The following is a 19,459-nucleotide window of genomic DNA, read 5'->3' as shown; positions in this document are numbered from 1 at the left end:
GACAGCAGATCAACCACCCACCCCTTCAGCTTTAGTGCTTTGATTACACCATTTATTTCCTTGAAATGTGTTGTGTTTCGTACAGTTGACTGCAGGAACTTGAGTTGCCAAATACGGGAGAGTACAAGGATGTTTTTGTAATATGAGATCGGAAAATTCAAAATCTTATGTGGGTTATTCTTGTAGGACCCACTTAACATTTTGTCTGGAGTTGATTCTTCACGCGCAGAGCTAAGGGACCATAAAACATACGACTGCTAACAATAGTGATGTGATGATAATATTTTACTGTCAGAGAATTGTTTTGTACTTGACTTATGTTTTTTGCTTTTTTTGTGGCTGGAGTCTTATAAAGAGAAACAAAACCTCAACTTGAAAAAAAAAAAAAAAATCTCTGTTTGTGATGTGAAGTTTCTTGTGACTCAGTTTTAGATTTGCTTCAGCGAGTCATAGTACACTCAAAGACGTACCAAAGTCAAGTTCTTTTGCAAGAATCTTCATAAAGTGAGTCACTTTCTTTTCTGTTCTGTTTTATGTCATATTTAGTTTTGATATTTCTGAGTTTGAAACCACTGAGTGAAGTTTAGCTTAGCGTTTTTGGCTTAAAATTGCTTGTTTATTTCAATTTATGAATCCTGACATCATTCCAGAATTAGGAGTTTTGGTGCTTTTGAGAGGGGTTTGTCTCATATTTTCTTATTTTGGTTAATAAATATTGTGGGTATAATACAAGGTTTTCTGTGGATAAGTCTGTAGCTTGCTGATGATTTATTGCTTTTGGAACTCCTTAAAGTCAAGCAAAAATGTTAGGTTCTTTCAGTTTATCGTCAAAAAGCTTTTTTCTCTGATGTTACAAGAATTTTAGTTCTTTGTGATTGTAATCCAACTATGCTTTATGTTTTGTATATCAGTTCAATGAAACTGTGGTAGGTATTCTGCCTGCTGAAATGCATTTCTGATTGCAGTTCACAAAAACACATTTTTGTTGACGATGTTTCTGCGACCCGGACAGATTGGTTTTTTGGATACTGGCAAAAGCAATCCTTCCTGGAAGTTCCTCTTTTTGTTTTTCATCTTTACTGTGCTATTGTGTTTTGGTTCATGATACCATTTGACATTGGGATTTACTAGTCTTTGTTAGATACAAATCTGAAGAAAATTCGATATGGATGATGGTAATTTTACGCCTAATCCGTCATTTGGAGACTTCCCGGGTACTGCCATGGATTTGGATTTTATGGACGAGCTTTTGTTTGATGGATGTTGGTTGGAGACCACGGATGCACTCGACTTTTTGCAGCCAGGTCCTTCAAGTTCTGGTCCTGCAGATGATACATCTCAGTACTTGCCTTATTCAGAGGGCACCACTGGTCATTTGAGTATGAACGTAAACCCTCAACAACAAGTCTATCAAGAAGAAACTAAAAACAAGTTCACTGAAAATCCATCTCTTGTTTATCCTAAAATCGAAGAAATTCAAGATACTCGTACTCAAGACCATCAAGGTTTCGATCCTGCTACTTCTTCAGGTCAATCCGGCAGCTTTCTTGCTCAAGGTAATGAATTAGGCAGAAGGTGGTGGATTGGCCCTAGAGAAAATACTGGCCATTCTTCATCAGTAAAGGACAGACTCATGCAGGCTATTATCTACTTGAAAGATTATATAAAAGATGGGAAAGCCCTTGTTCAAATATGGGTGCCTATAAACAGTGGGGGCAAACAATTGCTTACTACTGATGACCAGCCATATTCTCTTGACCCCAACAGCAAGAGTCTTGAAAGTTATAGAAATGTTTCAACAACCTATCACTTTGCAGCTGATGAAGATTCCAAGGAATTTGTTGGGTTGCCTGGTCGAGTTTTCCGGGAGCAGTCGCCTGAGTGGACTCCTGATGTTCTTTTTTTTAGAAGTGAAGAGTACCCACGAGTTAATCATGCCCAACAGTATGATGTTCACGGGTCTCTTGCCCTTCCTGTGTTTGAACGAGGTAGTGGGGCTTGCTTGGGTGTTGTTGAGGTCGTAACAACTTCTCGGAAGATTAATTATCGCCTAGATCTTGAAAATGTTTGCAAAGCTCTGGAGGTCTTATCTTCTTTCTATTTCCTATTCTTTCTATTTCCTCTTCTTTCATGTTTTCATGGTTCAAAAAGTCTAATTTTAACCTGTCTTGCTATAACTATGATTTTGGTGGAAGAGTGCTTGAGTGAAAGCATTACGATCGACCAAAATGTAAAGGCTTTTTTTTTAAGAAATACATCCTAATCCTTTTTAACATACGAGACACTGATAATATTTCTTCCTTTTTTTTGTTTTAAATAAGTTTTAAAAAAAATTCTTAATCTATTTTAATATATGAGGACATTGATTCTAATCTATCTCTAAATGCTCTCTGTCTTTTAACATCTTTTCCTCATCCCATAGTGCTTGATGTATTTGACATGCAGACTGCTTGATGCAATGACATCATACTCTACCTTTTTCTGTTCCTCGGTTTCCTATTGTTTATATTTCCTAAGAATCCTTGTATATTTTCTGTTTTTTTCCGTTTTGAATATTTTGTTTGGGTTTTGTTTTCATTTTGATTGTAACAACGTTGACTTTTTTGTTTCTTTCTTCTTTTAAAATCTCCCCTACAAAAGGACCTTTGGAAATGCCAATGGTTATGGTTTCGCTTATTCTATTGCTCTTTGATGCTTATGAATCTCAGAAAGTACTTCTTCCATCATATTCTGGTCTAAATTAGTATTTATTTGCAGGCTGTTGATCTCAGGAGTTCAGGAAATTTCAGCACTTCTTGTGTGAAGGTAAACAGATGTTGTTTTAAGAACTATACATGTACCCAGAAAAGAAATATGATTAATACCTGAGATTGCAGATATGTTTTCTTTTCCACAGGCCCGAAATGAGTTGTACCACGCTGCAATGCCAGAGATAGCAGAGGTTTTGAGATCTGTCTGCAAGACACATAAGCTGCCTTTAGCTCTGACATGGGCTCCATGTGTACAAGGAAGGAAAGTTGAATGCCAGCAATCTGATGAAAATTTTCCTCATTGTTTTTTAACTGTGGATTCTGCTTGCTTTGTGGCCAATGAAAACCTTTCGGGCTTCTTTGTTGCATGCTCAGAGCAACAACTTCTTCAAGGCCAAGGAATCGTTGGGAAAGCATTTTCACTGAGCAAACAGTGTTTTACAGCTGACATTACTGCCTTTAGCAAGTCCAATTATCCTCTCTCTCACCTTGCTAGGATGTTTGGTTTAAGAGCTGCTGTTGCAATTCCACTTCGGAGCATAACCACTGGAGTGGTTGAGTTTATCCTAGAGTTCTTCTTGCCAAGGGAGTGCCAAGACATTGAGGAACAAAAGCAGATGGTCAAATCATTGTCTGTTGCTATGCAGCAAGTATGCCAGAGTTTACGTCTTGCCATGGAAAAGGAGCTCGAGGTAGTCATATTGCCTGTTGGAGAAATGGCAGTTACTTCAGATGGTTCTTCACCTTCAAAAGAAACTTCGCAAGAGCAGTCATCCTGGATATCTCACATGATAGAGGCCCAACAGAAGGGTAAAGGTGTCTCTGTCTCCTGGGATCATCAAGAAGAACCAAAAGAAGAGTTCAAGATGACAACCCATTGGGATGATGCTCGGGCAGAATCGTTTCATAAGGAGGTTTTTCCTGGATTTGGCCAATTTCAGCACAACTCTGGGGCCAAAAGTAGTGTTGAGGGTGGTGGAGATTCCTCTTCTCTTGGTGGGCATCTCTCTGTAGGAAGCAGAAAAGCAGGAGAAAAGAGGCGAACCAAGACTGAGAAGACTATCAGCTTGCAAGTTCTTAGACAATATTTTGCTGGGAGCCTTAAAGATGCTGCTAAGAGTATTGGCGGTAGGGAAATATTTTATGACACTTGGAGATAGCATATTCTTGATTCCTTTTTTGTTCAGCTAACTGTAATTTGCTGAGCACGTATATTTTATTTTCTTCATTTAGGGAGGAAACAACTAGATGCTAACAATTGATTCAGATGCTTAAGGCTTACTTTGATGCAATCTTTAATTTTTGGGGAGCCAACTTGATATAATCCTCTAAGAGCATGAATTATCCCAATTCCTTCATTAAGCATAATTGACTTTATTCATGTTATGTCATAGCAGAATTTTAAGCCCGTTTTTATCCCATGTTCCATGTTTCTATTGTGTGGTCTTATTGGTAGTAGCAGCAGTTCAAATGTTGAATGAGATGTCTCTATCTTAGAATTTGTGTGTACTGTGTTGTATTTGTAATTAAATCAGAAAACAGTTGGGATGAAACCTTGTAGAATATACAAATGGTAATCAGTATTAATAGAATGAAAAGCTAACTACTTTGAGAAGAAAATCAGAAAGTAATGTATGTTTGGTCTTTCTGAAATTACTTTCTTTCCTCCATAGGATACCCATATATACTTTTTGCCTTGTGGATTTCAAGCATTTCCGACAAAGCTTCAAAAAATAATTCAAAGTATCCTTGAATTTTATTGTGATATCATGTAGTTTTGGCCTCCACCAAGTAAAGTTAACTGTTCTTGTTGTTCTTCTCTTTATGATTATGGTAATGCCAGCTAACTGAATTGCTTTCTGTGTCAATTGCAGTTTGTCCCACTACTCTAAAACGGATATGCAGACAACATGGGATAACCCGATGGCCTTCACGAAAGATCAAGAAGGTAGGTCACTCTTTAAGGAAACTCCAACTTGTGATCGATTCAGTTCAAGGTGCTGAGGGTGCTATTCAAATTGGGTCCTTCTATACAACCTTTCCGGATTTGAATTCTCCTAATTTTTCTGGGAGTGGTACTTTTTCATCAATGAAGATTAATGATCATCCAGAGCCATCAAACGCCCCACCTGCCAATGGCTTATTCAGCACAGGGGCTGCAGTCTCAAAATCTCCATCCTCTTCTTGCAGTCAGAGCTCTGGTTCAAGTAACTGTTGTTCTACTGGAGCAAAGCTTAATACCACCAATATCAATGCCTTGAGTAGTGTAGATACAAAAATGGTAGAAGACCCTGGTGGGATGCTAAAGAGAGCTCGCAGTGATGCAGAGTTACATGCCTTGAATCAGGAAGAACCCAAGCTTCTTGCAAGATCTCGAAGCCATAAAATATTGGGTGAGCATGTTAGTCTTGAGTCTCTACCTCCCTTGCCAAAATGTGGTAATCATAATTTAAGAGATGGCAGTACATTCAGAGTCAAAGCCAGTTTTGGAGAAGAAAAAATACGGTTCAGCTTGCAACCAAACTGGGGTTTCAAAGACCTGCAACAAGAGATTGCAAGGCGTTTCAACATAGAAGATTTCAACGAAATTGATCTCAAGTATTTGGATGATGATCATGAGTGGGTCCTTTTGACATGCGATGCGGACTTAGAGGAGTGTATAGACATTTATAAATCATCTCAGAGCCACACAATCAAGATCTCCCTTCACAGAGCTTCTCACCTGAAATTAGTAAAGGTCGCCCACAACAATGCTCCCTCGTAACATCTTGTCCAGTTTCCTCAATGATTCTGGTTAGAATGTGAAAGGAGTTAGCAGCTTGTCAAATAATGATTAGCAGGCTAAGGAATTATTTCAGTTTGATTTTATTCAACAGATCATTTCGTGTCACCATAAGGGGAGGAATGCATAAGAACTGCAGAAACTACAGGCGCTGCAGTGAGATCTTTGCCGCTGCACGTGAATCATGTAAGTACATCAATGTATTAATGTCCATTAGGTGGACCAATATTAGGTTCAGAGTACTGGTTGCTCATGAATCATGAAATTACATCAATGATATTTGATGTTTTGTTAGCTAGACTTATTGTATTGACAAGTCTGGCTGCTCATGAACCATGTAATAGACATCATTGTAAGTTGATGTTTCTTAGTAAGTCATGGGATATTAAGTTATGCTTTCTTGCTATACGAGTGTACTGAATGTGAATGGTAGGAGAGATAATGTGAGACTCGAAAGATTGCGCTTATGTTTTATATGCATTATTGAATGTACGATTAAATTGGGGAAAAAGATAACCCCCCAAAATTTGATGTTAACGTAAACCCCAAAAAGTAGGGTTTTTGGTTCGTCAATTGGGATACCGTATTTGTTCGTCCTTATAGATGCCAGTTGCCAGCAAATACAATTGATTAACAACAAGTTTCAAGCTGGGGCAAATATTTCATCTAAAGAATTGGCCGCTAACACAAATTATGACGTAGGCTCTCCCTTACTGGGGAGACCTTAGAATGGGGCAACTCCCAAGTACAACGGAGACCACCAACCTAGGCCATGGGCCTTTCTGATCACCCATTGACCACCCCGTCTAGGTAAGTTTGTTGTGCCTCGCTTTTTCTGCTTTTTATTAACTTTCTTTTACTGTTATGTTCTCCTGCCTCGCTATTTTCAATGTGGGGTTCAAGTTCACCGCCTCATAAAATCCTATCTATAGACTGATCAAGAACGAATTGAAGGGAAAGCAGAAAATAAACGAAATTGATCGAAGAAAGTTACTGTTGCTTGGCTAGAATAACAACATCCTCCATAAACATCGAATTGAATGACACAGTCACGCTTAAATTATCACCATTTGTCATGAACGTAAACCACTATTTACACTAACATGGAAATGACCTCCAACACCGCCACCTCCCCCCAGCGGCAACATTTTAAAACAATGTTAATTATGTACAACTTTCTTTTTCCACTCCATTTTGTGTCTTCGGATGTGATTTTTGTAATTTGGTCACCTCAATGTCGAGATTTCTTCTTGATATTCCCCCGATGCTCAGCTCCTGGCTCCCAGTAATCAAGCAAGTCATATTTCTGAGCCTGCAAACTTGATATGCTTCCTTGACCCCAGCCTTTCTGTACTCGCTTAAGCGTTTTCAAGGCAATGCCACTTCCATCTTCTCTGTAAAAGTATCAGAAAAATTACATCGTCAGGTACATGATAAAACACAAAAGAGTAGAATGTTGGAAGAAGAGAAGTCGCAGGCAATGAATCACTGATTACTTTTATCAACCATACCTGTGCAATATGTCCTGCCAAACACTTCCACCATTTTTATTTTGTTTTCTGCGTACTAATTCCCCAGCATTTTGACTAATCTTGTGTGCCACCCTACCGTCTGAAGTCATTTCCATCATCTTCTCTGCAAGTTCATCAGCCTCATGTTTTTTACCTCTTTCACCAAGGGCATCAATCACGGGCATAAATGAAGCAGGATCAAACCCATATCCTTTATCTATCATCTTATATATGATGCCAGTAGCTTCCTCTAACTTCTCATCCTTACAAAGTCCATCAATGAGAACTTTGTATAGGAAGTTCCCCAAATCATAAGATTTCTCCAATGCAGCTTCAAATATCTCTTTGGCTTCTGATACTTCTCCAGCAAGAAGTAACTCATTGAACATTAAACTGTAAATGCCTTCTTTATGACCACACATACTCAGTGCAGTCTTAAATGCCTCCTGTGCGACCCTAAACTCACCGGCCTTACAGAAAACTCTTACTAACATTCTAAACGAAGAAACGTTAAGTATGCCCCTTTGCTGCATTTCATCCAAACAAGATATGGCATCTTCTATTTTACTCCCTTCACATAGGCACTTAAGGATATTATTATAAGTGCAAACATTAGGAGAAACTCCTCTTTCCCTCATCTCATTTAGCAGTCCGTGAATTTCAAATATTTGAGCCTTACTTCCCAACCCCAGAATCAAAGAATTATAAGTCTGTAGGGTCTTGCTGCAACCATTTTTCTCCATGTCTTTAAGTACCCGAAATGCAGATGATAACTTTCCCTCCTTACAGTAACTATGAATAAAATTATCGTAAACAAACGAATCAGGTCGCACATTTTTACCCATCATCTCAGTAAATTTCTTTTTAGCTTCATCCAGCTTCCCAGCCTTGCATAATGCACTAATTACAGTTGAATATGTAATCAAATCAGGCAAGCATTTCTTCTTGCTGTTAGTATCATCAGCTGGGACGACAAAGAAGTTACCTAAGTTACCAAGAGCAGCACTTCCTTTAGTCCACATCTCGTTGACAATCTCAATCGCTTTGTCCAACTTCCCACAGTTACAAAGACCATGAATTATGATATTACAGGTGACAGTATCTAAATCATAACCTCTCTCATTCATTTTTTGCAGCAAGTCCTCTGCTTCAGATATCCTTCCCTCTTTGTATAGACTGTGCAGCAGAATATTGCAAGTAAAAATAGTAGGGGAACAGCCATTCCTTATCATTTCATACAAAACATTATTGGCTTCAAATACCTTCCCGTTACTGCAGTAGCCATGGAGTAAAGTGCTATAAGTAATCGTATCTGGGGAAATGCCTCTATCTACCATTAAATCCATCACCATTCTTGCATCAGAAAGCATCCTATTCTTGCATAGCCCATCAATTAAAATGTTATATGAATGTATACTGGGTTCTACTCCCTTTTCTACCATCTCTTGAAGAACTGCTTGAGCCTCTACAAGCTTCCCATTCCTAACCAAACCCATTAACCAAATATTATAGCTCTCCAAATTCAAGGAACCGCCATTTTTTGTAACAGCGTCAACCAGAGTCTTGGCTTCCTCCAGCATCCCTTCCTTGCAAAATCCCTCTAGCATCAAATTATATGTAATGATATTAGGCCGAGGTAGTCCTAAGTCTTCATCTAGCTGCATATCTCTAAATATCCTAGAAGCTTCAAGAATCTTCCCTGTCCTACAAAGAGCTGATATCCTAGAATTAAAGGTTACAACATCAGGGAACATACCATCCTCTCTCATCCTCTCAACCATTTTTTCGGCATCTTCAGTTTTACCATCCCTACAAAAACTCGAAATCAAAGTATTATACACAACCCTGTTTGGAGAAAACCCTAAACTCCTCATCAATTCCATAAGCTCTAATCCTTCATCGGCAAGCCCAGCTCTACAATACCCACGAACCAAGATTGCAAAACTGAACTCATTAGGTCTGCAACCTTTGTCAGACATCTTATCGAACAATTTCCGTGCATCCTCCAAACGACCCGAATCACAAAGCGCGCGGATCAAAAGATTAAAAGTATAAGTCTCCGGAGAAACCTTAGCGACAACCATATCTTTGTACAACCACATCAAGTAATCCATGTGCTGTTTCCTAACACAACATTCAAAGAGGACATTATACAGATAGATACAAGGCGGGTCTCCGTGGAAATGAACTCTAATAGATTTGAACTGCGAAAAAGCTTCATCTAACAAACCCGACTTGGCCAGGATTTTGACAAGTGAAGTAAGAGAGGAATGCGAGTTTCCCCGGGGTTTTAAAGATAGGAGGAGGCTGTGAAGAGTGTGAATTTCTTCGAGCATTTTTGAGCGGATGAGGATGCGGGCAATGGTGGGTACTGAGTCAAGAGGAGGATTGGTTGTGGGTGAATTGAGAATGACTCGCCTGAAGATCTGCCATGCCAGTTTTGGGTTGTTTGCGTTTTTGAGCAGAGCCTTTGTAATTGTGACTTGCGTTGTTTTCGTTTGATTCATGTTGTTAGCTAATCGTAACCGTCACTTCTTGCGTTCGTTTCCAAAGTTTAAATGTTCGTTTCAACTGCAGTGGCGGGACAAGAGTATGAACTAACACACCCATCGTCAGTCGCTATTCCAACATTTTGCTGATTTAGAATTTCCAGTATCTTTACAGAACAACAAACTTAATATTTCTACATTTTATGAGATGATGACAATAACCTAGAATGATTTATTCGGCTCTGTGATTTTGATTTAACAATCTTTTAGATTTGCTTTGTGATGGCACAAGAGGATATAATCCCAGAACGAGCCAGGTTACACACGGGAAACCCGCATCATGGTTACTTACGAGGATGACTAATGAGCTTAAACCATTTGATGTGTAATAATGATTGATAAGAAAGAGGAGTCGCATTAGCATTGCTTCCATTTTTCATTTATTCATACATACCTACTGCTACGGGTCGCCTACAACTACTTGTGTCTCATACAAGCAATGATCTTGTCGAAAAAGGTTGCTTATACTGCTCAAGTTAGAAAGGTATACGAACAACTCAGTAGAGTAGAGCCAAAAATACATGAAGCTTTCTCAGTGAATTTACAACAAAGAATTGGGTAGCTTTGTTGTTCTGTGCATCCAATAAACAGTAATCGAGAAAGCATGCACTGACTAAAAGAATTTAGGGGCCAACAAATTAACTTGCATTACAGTAAGAAAAACCAAGAGACGAAGTCAAACCCCCAAAATGGGTGCTATACTTTTTTCACACCAATTAGCTCAAGTTTGATGAAGTAGATGGTTCATCTGCTTGCTGTTTCTCGATGATTATATGCCTCGATGGAGGACCGAACAGACTCAATATCACCTGAAAACACAAAACAAATATATTAAGTTGGGATCTTGTCAATCCATATGGGAAGGCCGAGATGTGGTAAAGAGTGCAACATTGAATCTGATGGCAACATTTTTCTTTGCGTATAGTCAGTCAGTCATTTTTATTCCATAATGCAATTCCAAAGTTCAATGACCGGCAGGGCCGTGTCTCTTCAAGAAGTCAAATCACCTTAAAATGGGAGTCGTGAAGAGTGAAGGGTGCATATATAGTCTTGGCCACAGAGAGCCAAAACACAGAAAAATTTAATTTACTTACTGGTAGAAACACAAGTCCATGCAAGAAACCAATAATAACCAATGCCAGGTACATTTGGAAGTAATAAACCTGCAAAACATTGAAGAGTATTATTCTTATATCCATTACGTGTGCCATTATTAGTTATCGAAAGATGGGAGAGAATGGGTCGAGACCACAAAAATTTCTGATCTGGCGAAGCAAAGCACGATTACTCCAACAAGCTTTGTGAGTGTAATTCCACTATCAAAAAGTAACCAAAAGAAAGAACTCAGATAATAGAAGTAAATAATAATAACCCAAGCACAACAAAACAAAAGAATTTGTTGGTCCATCTTTTCATGGAGAAAATACATTTTAGTTTCCATCACAGCCATGGACCAAGAACTCATATGAATGCTGAACAAGTAAAGCGGAGGTATTATAATCGTGTTTTGAAATTAAAATGTTGAAGGGTTAAGAAGTTTGTGGATAAAGGAAATAAAAAAAAAAATTTATGATTTCCAGTTGTTTGACTTCAGAATAAAAGCTATAGGTAAGTCCAACAAGAGACTCACACAAACACTATTATCCACCAAGTCAAAGATTATCTCATGTTATGCTGCCATCTACAGTTTCTACTTTAAATAGGTAACGCGTCCAAATTTTTCCCAATTTTGTAATTCTACAGCACACTGCAAATACCAACACACTTGAACTGGGAAATACTAGTGTAAGGTCAACCTGAAGACGGAAGCTCCCATGGTACTCAGAGCCTTTTGTGATCGTTGGTTCCGATTCCCATGGCTTACCTGCATAGGGCAGAAACAAATTGTCATACGACAACAAACCTTGATATCTAAACGAAGAAGAGCCTAATGTTACTAACCAGAAAAGCATGCACTATATGCACACAGAACTCAACAGCAATCCCTATTGACATTATAAGGTTTACAACAGAAACTGCATTGAGCTGAATACCCAGAATTGCCATAACTCCCTGCAGAAACCAACAGAATTGTGAGTTTCGTACACATGAAAATTAATAGAGAATGCAAAAGAGGAGAATGGTAAATTTAAACTCAATGTGATAGAAATAGAGTATTATATGATAGGAATATACGAATAAAACAGCATGTAGATATTCCAGCAAGAAAAAGAATAACAAAACAAGCAATGAGTATATTGTGAAAGCATACCAAGAGATCAATGACTATCATCACCAACACAACAAGTATGATTGCTGAACTCCACAAACTTCATTCAGAAAGCAAAGGACAAGGGGAAAATAAAATCAAATATGTCAATTTAAGGGGTAAAAAAGACTTAAGTACCAAAAGGAAAAACAAGGACCAGATGAGGAATTAAAACCTGGATGTCATAAGTAGACAAACAATAAATATAGCACCTGTTATTATTACCAAATAAATATTCAGTTAGAAACAGATGTAATGAGAAGCTGAAAGTTCAAATCCCAGTATAACCACAAAAAGGAGCTAATAAAAAGTCACATCTAAACAATAAACTCACCAAAATAGAAATAATAAAAATATGACAATGATTACTGATTTATAACAGACATTGAAAAAAGAAAAAAAGGGTAATAAGGTTCAACTACGAGGCGAAGGTTATGAGCATCACTGTAATTGATCAATAGTCTGAAGAACCAAAAGATCATAAAACCGGATGTCTGCCAAAATTATATATAAAACAAAACTAGTTTTGAAATTATAGAATTGTCCTTATGGTGTTTGGAATACTGACCAAGTGCTACAGCAATGTTGATCAAAGCAACCCTCCAAATATCCAGATATTGCTCAAAGAAGATATAGAACACCGAATATGGAAAAATATTGATCTACATTAGACAAATAATGCAGCAGAGAATCAGAAAAGCAATGCTGCAGAGAATTGATGGAAAGCATGAAAATCAATGATGCAGCGCCACTCCAGCAACATGAAGAGGATGGATGAAATGAAAATCAATCTAGCTATATGTAATTGGTACGCTGGAAGGTTGAGTTCAAACCTTTAAGGTATCAGACATTCTTGAGCTGAACTCCCGTGCAGCTCGCAATGAATTAACATAATCACCCTGAGGAAATTGCGGTTAAAAGAGTGTTACATATCACGCTATGATTGACAATTTTAGCCTCAGTCAACAGTCATACCTGCTTGTTCAGTGGCGTGTGAAAAGTGCGAAACTCCGATGCTTGTATAATACCACTTTCATAGCCTGCCAAAAAGTTAGAAACAGATCATTGTAACCAATTCTATTATCTCACTTGGAGGCTTTTGGCTCATGTTTACAAAGTATGTGCCAGAAGAAGGCTTCAGCTAACCATTTAGATCCACACTAGTGGAGTAGGCCCCATGGCCACCTTTTGCACAATCAGCAGATGGCAGTGCGTTTAGGAACCATGGAAGCTTCTCCCTAAATTGCTCCGTAGATGGTCGATTGTTAACCAAATCTGAGTGACGAAAGCACTACAAGAAACTCAAAAATATAAGTCTTTCAACCCATTTCAGATGATATGTTATATTCGCTATACAACTCAAAATTCCTTATCAAAGATCAGTATAAAGTAACAAGTATTTTGGAGAACTTTGGCCAACAGAAAGGAGGAAAATATGGCCTTGAACAAACAAAGGGAGGAGAATGGGGGAATTACCGTTGTACAGTCTTTGCAGACTCCATTGACACCACAGGGTTCTTCATCAGGTGAACAGCAGGGTGGCTAGAGAAAAATTTAATTGCTTAAGTAATCTAACAGTAAACAATCATCTACTAAAAGAATATCTAATTGCTAAATATGGCTAAATGGGAGAAAAATGAACTCCATCGAATCAGTCAGACAATGTCAGCATACTAGTTATTACCTTTCAATGCAAATCAAAATGCATAAAATTATTTATAACTAGACCATCAACATAATGTTGACAATGTGAAAAGGTGTTGCAGTGTGTGAGTGTGCAGGTGCATGACAGTGGAAGCAAAGATGGTTCTGTGCGAGAACGTGCTCATGTGTGTCTCCAAGAATGAGCCCTTCTGGCAAAAAATATTAAAGACACTGAATGACCACTTAAACTTCAGCATGGCACATGTGGAAGAAGCTCAAACCTGATCATCAGGAGGACAATAAGTACCATTCACAAACTTCCGACAGCAGCCAAAAGCCTCTGGTGAGGTCCAGACAAGAAAGTCATCAAGCCATGAAGCAGCAGGCTTGGCTATGTAGCTTAACTCTGGAATTGAAGATGCCCTCGATATCTGTTCAGAACAAACAAATACACAAGAATAGGAATACCAAGAGACAAAAAGAAAAATCTTCAACCATTATGCATCAATCATGAGACGAGGGGAAAAAAAGAATATGAAGAAAAATTAATGCTAGCTTATGACAACACTTTCACATATATTTGAGATAAAGGATTCATCACATTGGGGAAGGTGTTATGAGCACCAAGAAGATATTAATTTTCAAGTAATAGTAAATAATGCAACATTTAGAAATTAAATCCAACTACATACTTATTGGAGTACATAAAGAGTCAGCAATCCTTGATATGGATATGTCAAATGTATCAAGAGTAAAAGTTGATACAGTGCTGTGCACCTAACAGTAAACTGAAAATGACTCAAACATCGAATTACCTCATTCAAAAGAGAGTTTGAATCGCACTGGCTGATGGAGCACAACTGGTTTGTATGTCTTGATTCCGAGCTGAGTATGAAAGCCATTTAACACCCAAACAAAACAGTCAGAAGATGCTTAATTAAACTATAGTGTTAAACTCCATTTCAGTTATGCATTGACCCTAAATTTTTTTGACTTTGTTGCTTTGTATGCTCAAGATAAAAAGGGAGAAAAAAGAGAAAAAAAATCAACTCCTGTTGACAGGCTAAAGCATCCTTGAGTGTTCATTGGAGACTGCTTTACGGTAATGCCGTTAAGTTAATTTTACTTTTTTTTTTTTTGGGCGGGGTCAGAAAACTTCTTGTTATCTGATCAATATGAAAGAAAAGAGCATGAAAAAACAACCGGGCTGATACCTGTAGTTGTAATCCTTAACAACAAAATATAATGGAGGACCAACTCTTAGATACTCTGTGGTATTATCAAAATACCCCTGATGCATAAAAAAAAATTGATGGTCAATAAGGTCCAATAAAGGAAAATATAAAACCTAATCCACTAACAAAAGACAGAAAAAATCAACTGAGAGTTCAAACTTGAAGATAGGAGTCCCGAGGAAGAACAATCTGTTGCTCCAAACCAGCCTCAATCCTTGTAGATAAAGCCTTTAAGGATAAGAAAAAAGGTAATATAATAAAGGAACTCAAGAATTTACATGGATAAGAATTTTACTTCCAAGATATAAAATAATAAGAGAACAATAATAATGTTAAAAGTCATGACTTACAATGCTTGCCACAGTGAAGGCAAGAAATACAGAAACAACTACCATTTTCACTCCCCAAAGTCCCAGAATGGGTGCATGAACTTCCTGCATGAAATAATATCTTTTAAAATAAAAGCAAGAGAATATAGCTATTCACATTTTCTCCAAGGGAATTAACATCCTCAACATATCTCAATAAACATACTTTACTTGATTAACAATAATAATATCTTCCATACAGATTAAGCAAAAAATTGTCTGCAACTCTATATTTAACAAGATGATTTATTCCATAGATTTCAAAAATATAGCTTTCAGAGATTCTGAAAGTTTTACCTTCATATATCGAGCCAGCAATCCAGGGGATCTCTGGTTGATGCCTATACTTCACCAAAATAACTTGATAAGAGATGCTAGCGAATAAGAAAACAGGAGATCTAACACTATGCTGCTTACAACTTTTAGGCACCGCCAAAAATACAATGAAAACAATGTAATGATTGCTTAAAAAAATACCTTCATCAGATTCTCCACCAGATGAAGGAATCTTTATGCATGGAAAACAGTCAATCCTGTTATCCTCAGCTCTTAAGCAGTCAAAAACTATCAGTGCAACAAAGGCAGTAACTTGCAGAAAGAAGTCGAGTAAAACAGCCAAGGCTACAGGGGAAGAAAAGATAAAAAAAACTCAGTGAACCTAAATGTCAAATTCCAAGACATGAGTGTTTAAAAATTAGCCTTTAAGATACAAGGAATCTTTTAACCTGCAAACATAGAGAAGACACGGCATGCTGGCATAGGGATGAAGCTTCCAACAGCAAATGCCAGAAACTCAGATAAACTAGCTAGAGTTATGGAAGGACCAACTTCAACCAGTGCATTGCTTATTCGTGTCTCTAGAACTAACTCCATCGGTTGCCGTTTTACAGCATTAACCAATATACACATGTTATCCACTCCAACCTGATTAAATGTTATAGGAACCATGTAAAAAGAATTAAATATAAAAACAATAAGAAAAATATTCCAAAATCAGTATGTCACAAATAGCCACTCTGCCTAAATGAATACATAATATGAAACATGACATGGGTGTTTCTTTGACACTAAACACACCTGTACAGAACTTCTCAGGCATGTTAAATATAGGACAAGAAAATGTAGAATGAAGAAAAGCCAAGAAAAATTTAGGGAGTTCATTTAATCCTAGATTGGTAGACCCAAGTTGAATGTAGGACACAACTGCACCCACGAACATTATTAAGAAAACAATGGCATTGAAAGAAAATTAAAGAACAAACTTACAGCTAAGACAAGAAAAGGAATAACTTCCATTATGATCAATGTAGATTTAACTCCAATGGCACTGAAAAATCCAACAGATCCAAGTACAGAAAGCATAACAAGGATAACTCCTGAAAGGCCCAGCAACACCTGGAGACCAAAATCATAAGGCAGATGGATTAATAACACAGCTGTTTTTGTTGCACAGATATCGAGTTCTCAATTAGCAGAAGATATACCTCTACTCAGCATGAAGTTACATATTACAACTTCATTTGAGAATCAACTCAAGCATGAGGACCTTAATGAAACTCAACAGTAGCAACAGTAGTAGAACTAACATGAACAATAACAACAATACTAAAAACACAATAATTATCTCCATAATGTATTTTAGTCATGCATACTTACACATTAGGTTTTATCCCACAAAATAACTACCCAAGCAAACCTCAGTATATATTACAAACAATCACACAGAAAATCCATTTAAAAATTAGATAAGTAGAGCACAACTTAAAGCAAAAATAAAATCGTACCTTGGATGAGACATAGAAAGAAGAAAAACGAGGTGTGTCTCCCAGTGCCACAGAAATATATGCAAACATTACAAGATAGCTTGCCTGACGTGCCGATGGCCAAAGTGGAGAAAACAATTAAGAAAACAACCAATTAAATCATTAATAACACCACATGAAACTGATTGTTCTCAGATGGAAGTTGGCCAATGTGAAGAGAACTATTCTCAGAGACTTACTACTATGGTGACAACATCTGCAGTACTTTCTCTTTTCAGTTCTTCCTCAAGCGAACTTTCTGATGAAAATGAAAGAGTAAGGTTGCTAGACTGAACCATTGGTAGCAGCTCCTCCTGTCAAATTTATTTCTTTGGAAATTTAATTTACATCCCACCATCTGAAATTGTGTAAGATATATGAATTACAAATCACAGCCAACAAATCAAACAAATGCAGCCACGCTCTAACCAGCCAAATTAGTTCCTTCAAAATGGGCTCTTTTAATTAAAAAGAATCCAGAGTTGTATGAAAGAGATAATTATCCCACTATACATGTGTCCGTACCCTATAAAAGAGGGCAATTTGGTCTTCCAAATAAACTTGCTGAACCATCATCACAAGAAAACACCCTTAGAATTAGATAAAAACTTAAGACGGAATATTATCATTTTACCACCAAAGTTATTCTGACATATCATGTCAATACCATGCTTTGCTGAAAAGTGCATTTTACCACTAAACGTTTGCGTTGTTATCAACTTACCACCTTTCCGTTGGAAAAACGTTAATGTTTAACAAAAAATGAGTTAAAAGTCGATTTTACTCCCAAGAGAATAAAAGATAATTTTACCCTTTGAAAAAAAAGAAACAATGAAAAAAAATAAGATTTAGAAAACAACTAAAAATTGTAATTAATAAAAAATAATGAATAATATGCAGAATTACGATAAACGACAAAGAACAATTAATAAAAATTTATGTTTCAAAATTAATATTATAACCTATGAAATTCAAGTATTAATCACAACTAAAAAATAATAACAATTTAAAATAATAATAACAATTAATAAGATTTAAAAAACAACTGAAAATTCTAATTAATAAAAATAATGAAGAATATGCAAAATTACAACAAACAACCAAAAAAATAATAAAAAATTCTGCTTCAAAATTATTATTATAATCTATGAAATTCAAGTATTAATCACAACTAAAAACAATAATAATTTAATTAAAGGAAAAAAATTAATGAGAGAGAGGGGCCGATTTTAGGGTTATCAATTTCCTAATTCTCTAATTATTTCCCTTCAATTTTTTGGTGGTAAAATGATAATATCCCAAACTTAGACAGAAAATGCCAACCATACTCTCTGAGCGTGCAAGATCTTTTATGTCATTGGCAACCAACTACCCACAATCAGAAAGCCTTTGATTTACTCAAAACTTAGCCAAGCATGTGCCTGCTCATCCATGTTCTAGTTCACGTTTGAACAACAAAACATCACCTTGTTCCACTGAAAGAAATTGTTCAGCTTTTGAAGGAGTTGAAAACTCACCTATCATGTCAAAGACAGGAACATTAAGGCACTGGCTCTCAGGGCTGGTTTCTATTGTTGAGTTCTCAAAAAATTCTTGATCATTTAGATTATAGTCATTATTTTTTTTTCTGACCCAGAGGAATAACCTCTATGCCAAACAATTGGATATCATAGTGAGGGAGTTCAATAATATAATGTTATATTTTTATCCCTCATTAAGGCAATGGATGTGCAGATATTTTTTTTCAGCGACAGATGAAATTAAGAAATTCAAACATGAAATTCAAATACCACTAAACAATCAACATAGCCAGACCTTTGCCAACTGAATGAAAGCCTTTTCCCAAGCCACAGCCTTTCTGTTCTCTTTGCTTGTTTCATCAATTGCATTATTAACAGGATACGTGATAATAAAGGCAGAAGCCTGAAATTAAAACACATCAATGGTTACCATATAATCAGCTTTCAAGGAAAGGGATGAAAGTATTACCTCAGAATAATTGTTTCCGGAAAATCCTCCTAAGACAGTGCTTGGATCAAGAGGAGCCTTAAATGCACTCAAACATGTGTCTGAAGAGGCATAATGCTGAAATAGGAACACAAAGGGAATTTAAAAGTCAAATGCAAGTAATAGCCCTATATAAACCTGAGTAACTGTCATGTAACAGCAACTAGCTTTATACCTGAAAACAATACTCAGCATGTTCAATGCCTCCATAGGAATCGTAATTTTCAGGATCCATTTTGAAATACTATGAGAAGGGCAAAAGATACGAGAACTAAGATGTTAATACTTAAAATATATATTATGCTTCATAATGGTGAAATTAAGAACATATTTTAAGATTAAAGAAAAATATCTCCCACTGAAAAATGATAAGCATGGAACCTCCAAAACCCCCCCCCCTCCTTCGTATTAATTTAAAAAAAAGTGGGTTGTGGGGGAAGAAGGAAAAAAAAACATATGACCCTGTTGGTGTGCGGTACATATGAAAACGGGTCTGTAATCGATTATATAAAGAGAACGACCCGAATACTTAAGAGCTAGTCAAGGAGATTTGGTGGAAACCT

General features: G+C 36.9%; 3 protein-coding genes and 1 non-coding gene across 5 annotated transcripts in view; 1 reads left to right on the top strand and 3 right to left on the bottom strand.

The window, feature by feature from the left end:
- The first annotated feature begins 309 nt into the window (after positions 1-309).
- LOC18034232 (protein NLP2) lies at positions 310-5,938 on the top strand. 2 transcript variants are annotated; one of them, XM_024179298.1, is made up of 5 exons: positions 310-504; positions 1,132-2,083; positions 2,758-2,805; positions 2,897-3,878; positions 4,625-5,938. In XM_024179298.1, exons 2-5 carry the CDS (start codon positions 1,166-1,168, stop codon positions 5,512-5,514), a joined length of 2,838 nt encoding a protein of 945 aa, XP_024035066.1. In that variant the 5' UTR covers positions 310-504; positions 1,132-1,165; the 3' UTR covers positions 5,515-5,938. The 2 variants fall into 2 exon arrangements, with proteins under 2 accessions (XP_024035066.1, XP_006422434.1); XM_006422371.2 differs by having other exon boundaries at positions 966-2,083.
- A 245-nt stretch (positions 5,939-6,183) lies between these two features.
- LOC112096556 lies at positions 6,184-6,350 on the bottom strand. Its single transcript, XR_002904457.1, has one exon. It is a non-coding gene; the product is annotated as a U1 spliceosomal RNA (small nuclear RNA).
- A 182-nt stretch (positions 6,351-6,532) lies between these two features.
- LOC18033712 (pentatricopeptide repeat-containing protein At2g17140) lies at positions 6,533-9,727 on the bottom strand. The gene is made up of 2 exons (XM_006422370.2): positions 7,044-9,727; positions 6,533-6,926 (listed from the first exon to the last, which is right to left on the bottom strand). Exons 1-2 carry the CDS (start codon positions 9,548-9,550, stop codon positions 6,764-6,766), a joined length of 2,670 nt encoding a protein of 889 aa, XP_006422433.1. The 5' UTR covers positions 9,551-9,727; the 3' UTR covers positions 6,533-6,763.
- Positions 9,728-9,949: 222 nt separating this feature from the next.
- The window catches only part of LOC18033752 (Niemann-Pick C1 protein), a 14,014-nt gene continuing 4,504 nt past the window's right edge, over positions 9,950-19,459 (bottom strand). Inside the window, 26 exon segments of the mRNA XM_006422369.2 lie at positions 9,950-10,401; positions 10,687-10,755; positions 10,842-10,908; positions 11,389-11,456; positions 11,534-11,644; positions 11,844-11,901; positions 12,016-12,052; positions 12,409-12,502; positions 12,674-12,739; positions 12,816-12,880; positions 12,987-13,131; positions 13,317-13,382; positions 13,766-13,915; positions 14,300-14,369; positions 14,699-14,775; positions 14,879-14,947; positions 15,070-15,153; positions 15,385-15,428; positions 15,565-15,708; positions 15,813-16,011; positions 16,354-16,482; positions 16,872-16,955; positions 17,090-17,203; positions 18,705-18,812; positions 18,879-18,974; positions 19,072-19,140. Of these exon segments, the coding sequence (XP_006422432.2) occupies positions 10,309-10,401; positions 10,687-10,755; positions 10,842-10,908; positions 11,389-11,456; positions 11,534-11,644; positions 11,844-11,901; positions 12,016-12,052; positions 12,409-12,502; positions 12,674-12,739; positions 12,816-12,880; positions 12,987-13,131; positions 13,317-13,382; positions 13,766-13,915; positions 14,300-14,369; positions 14,699-14,775; positions 14,879-14,947; positions 15,070-15,153; positions 15,385-15,428; positions 15,565-15,708; positions 15,813-16,011; positions 16,354-16,482; positions 16,872-16,955; positions 17,090-17,203; positions 18,705-18,812; positions 18,879-18,974; positions 19,072-19,140 (2,376 nt within the window). The 3' untranslated portion in view covers positions 9,950-10,308.

The sequence above is a fragment of the Citrus clementina genome, unplaced genomic scaffold, assembly GCF_000493195.1.
Source record: "Citrus clementina cultivar Clemenules unplaced genomic scaffold, Citrus_clementina_v1.0 scaffold_8, whole genome shotgun sequence".
In the NCBI taxonomy this organism is placed as follows: domain Eukaryota; kingdom Viridiplantae; phylum Streptophyta; class Magnoliopsida; order Sapindales; family Rutaceae; genus Citrus; species Citrus x clementina.
Note: the sequence above shows the minus strand (reverse complement) of the source record. Positions and strands in the feature narration are given on the sequence as shown.

Coding starts and splice junctions, on each gene's coding strand:
- LOC18034232 (XM_024179298.1), top strand. CDS start 1,166: ATGGATGATGGTAATTTTACGCCTAATCCGTCATTTGGAGACTTCCCG. Junction 2,084..2,757: donor ATGTTTGCAAAGCTCTGGAG/GTCTTATCTTCT, acceptor ATTTATTTGCAG/GCTGTTGATCTCAGGAGTTC. Junction 2,806..2,896: donor TCAGCACTTCTTGTGTGAAG/GTAAACAGATGT, acceptor TCTTTTCCACAG/GCCCGAAATGAGTTGTACCA.
- LOC18033712 (XM_006422370.2), bottom strand. CDS start 9,550: ATGAATCAAACGAAAACAACGCAAGTCACAATTACAAAGGCTCTGCTC. Junction 6,927..7,043: donor TGGCAGGACATATTGCACAG/GTATGGTTGATA, acceptor ATACTTTTACAG/AGAAGATGGAAGTGGCATTG.